Source organism: Crocuta crocuta, unplaced genomic scaffold, assembly GCF_008692635.1.
Source record: "Crocuta crocuta isolate KB4526 unplaced genomic scaffold, BGI_CrCroc_1.0 scaffold334, whole genome shotgun sequence".
Classification (NCBI taxonomy): domain Eukaryota; kingdom Metazoa; phylum Chordata; class Mammalia; order Carnivora; family Hyaenidae; genus Crocuta; species Crocuta crocuta.
The window spans coordinates 2755442-2757990 of NW_027533260.1; the positions used below are offsets into that span (position 1 = coordinate 2755442).

General features: G+C 63.5%; 2 protein-coding genes across 2 annotated transcripts in view; one reads left to right on the plus strand and one right to left on the minus strand.

Moving 5' to 3' along the window:
* The window catches only part of FGF21 (fibroblast growth factor 21), a 2013-nt gene extending 705 nt beyond the window's left edge, over nucleotides 1-1308 (minus strand). The window contains exons 1-2 of the mRNA XM_077747107.1: nucleotides 890-1308; nucleotides 625-728 (exon numbers count right to left, since the gene is read on the minus strand). Of these exons, the coding sequence (XP_077603233.1) occupies nucleotides 625-728; nucleotides 890-1127 (342 nt within the window). The 5' untranslated portion in view covers nucleotides 1128-1308. The remainder of the gene's footprint in view (nucleotides 1-624; nucleotides 729-889) is intronic.
* Nucleotides 1309-2110: 802 nt separating this feature from the next.
* Nucleotides 2111-2549, plus strand: part of FUT1 (fucosyltransferase 1 (H blood group)) — a 3631-nt gene continuing 3192 nt past the window's right edge. The window contains exon 1 of the mRNA XM_077747105.1: nucleotides 2111-2446. The gene's annotated coding sequence lies outside the window, so the exon portion shown is untranslated. The remainder of the gene's footprint in view (nucleotides 2447-2549) is intronic.

Below are 2549 nucleotides of genomic sequence, written 5' to 3' on the forward strand. Positions count from 1 at the left end.
GGGGTCCAGCCCCCACCCCTCCTCCCTCAGACCCGGAGTCCTGGCCCCCGGCCCCTCCTCCCTCAGACCCAGGAGTCCAGGCCCCCAGCCCCCTCCTCCCTCAGACCCTGGGGCCCCCAGCCCCTCCTCCAGGGCTCAGAAACAGAAGCAGTCTCCCCCTTTACCCTGGGGCAGGTCTGCAAGGCCCACCTCGCTGTCCTCACCTCACGGAGACTAGTATTCCAGCCCAGGGGCCAGTCAAGGCTCTCTGAGTCCAGACAGCGGCGTCTGGCTACCACCCACGGGTCATGGGTTCTCTGAGCAACCCTGCGCAGCATGAAGCGGGCGTGTAGGAGCCCATGTGGCCAGCAGGGGTTACAGGTCACAAGACTCGGCCTCTCGGCCGCTCTGTCATTCACAGGCCTCGTGACCGACTCGGAGCTGGTGTGTCCAGGCCTGAGCCTCAGTTTCCTCTTGATGATGAGGTCAGCTCCCGCACGCAGGGGAGGCGGGGAGGGGGCGTGCAGAGAGCACAGAACCAAGCCTGGCTCAGGCCAAAGGTGCGAGAAGGGGGCGCCCGGATGGTGAAGGTGACATGCGGGAGGAGGGAGTCCTAGGACCGGGCAGGGGACCCCAGAAACTCACCGATCCGTACAGCGTCCCGTCGGGGCCCTGGCACAGAAATCTGGATGTTTTGACTCCCAGGATTTGAATTACCCCCGGCTTCAGGGCTTTTAGCTCCAAGAGACCTGAGAGGAGAAAGTGGTCAGGGACTCAGGGGACCTCTGCCCAGGCCCCATCTCTCTTAGACCCAGGGGTCCAGGCCCCCAGCCCCTCCTCCCCCAGACCCAGGGATCTGGGCCCCCGGCCCCTCCCTCCTCCCTCAGACTGGGTCCTATCTCGCACTCACCTTCAGGGCTCCGGCGGGCGGCCCCCAGCACTGTGCCATCGTCCCTGATCTCCAGGTGCGCCTCTGTCTCCTGGGCGTCGTCTGTGTAGAGGAACCGCTGCCGAACTTGGCCCCCGAATTGGAGAAGGGGGCTGGAGTCAGGGATGGGGTGTGCCTGGCAGACTTCCCGCAAAAGGACAGCCAGCATCATCAGGACCCGCGGTCCCAGGCGCTGGGACCTGGCCTCGTCACAGCCCATCACTGGCTCACGTCCTCAGGCGAGATCCCGGGTCTGGGGCTTGAAGAGCAGAATGGTCTAGGTTCCCAGACAACCAGGATCGGAGACAGACAGATTCCCGGATGGCTCCTTAGTGAGCCTCAACGCCTGGGTGCGCGGGGACGTGGATTCCCAGCTGACAGGATACCGCGGTCTCTTAGAGCGGATGCAGGCGCTCCAAAATTTATAGCCAGGCAGACCCGCCTAGTCACCTTCCCCGCACCTGACCCGTGCTATTTGACCCATTTGGCAGGAGCCAGGATTCCACCGTGGACAGATAAGCCTGAACCGGCTGATGCAATCAGGGGGGTCCTCCCCGCTGGGGACTTGGACTCCTGAGTCCGAGGGATCAGGGGGGCCGGGATCTGATGAACTGGGACTTGGGTGAAAGAGGCTGAGGGCCTGGAAAGCTGCCTCCCTGGCCCACAGATGCAGACTCTGTCCCATAAACCGAAACCGCTGCATCCCACCTGAATTTCTGTGGGTTTCTCGGGGAGCACGGAGGTCACACACAATGACATTTCCTCGATCATCAGGAAAGCAGTCAATGCCACGTGCCCAGAGCGTCCTCTGCAGGGACACAGGCATCCTGGCCGGAAAGCCTCTCACCTCAACCCCACCAACCTTTGCACAAATATCCCAGCCTCCCTCTCCTCCCTGATGCAATCCCGGGACCTCTTTCACCAGAGAAGCTACCCCAGGCCCAGAAAGGCGTTCGCAAAATAGCCTGGGGCAGGGCAGGGGGGAGGGGGAGAGTCTCTGACTCGCCTGGGGGCAGAGCCAGGCTCTGGAGCGGGAAGTGAGACTAAGGCCCTGAGGGAATGTAGGGGGGTGGGCGGTTTCCCGGAAATTATAGGTACAGCGAGGGGACACCCTTCAGTGTGGTATCTGAACTTCTCCAGCAAGAGGCGGGGGGCTGGGGTTGGAAGCCCTGGGTCTGGCGAAGGGGGCGCTTGGGGCTGCAGACCTCACGGTCAACTCTCTGGAGACTGAAGACAAATTCCTGGGCCTTTAGCTTTGACTCATTGGGTGACAAGGTCACACCGCTCCAGCCTAGGTGGGCGGGGCCGCGCGGACAATAGAAACCGCTACAGGTTGACCGCGGAGCGGAGGCCTTGGGTCCCCAACCTGAGGCCCCAGCCTCCCGGGCAAGCCCTTCCCCTCCTGCTTTCTCCTCCTCGTCCTCGGGGGAGGCTGCCTCCGGGACGCGCCCGTCTAGAAAGGAGCTGTCGCACCCCGGATCGTACCGTCCCTCAAAAGGAGAGGCTGGGGGCCGCGACTGTGCGATGTGCAGGTGCACGGTGAGGAGACGGGGGCTCCCGTATCTGGGACCCTGAGAGCCGGAGGAGCTTTCCCGTCCGCTCCTGGAACAGCCTGGCGAACAGGTTCTGCCTCCCCGCCGGG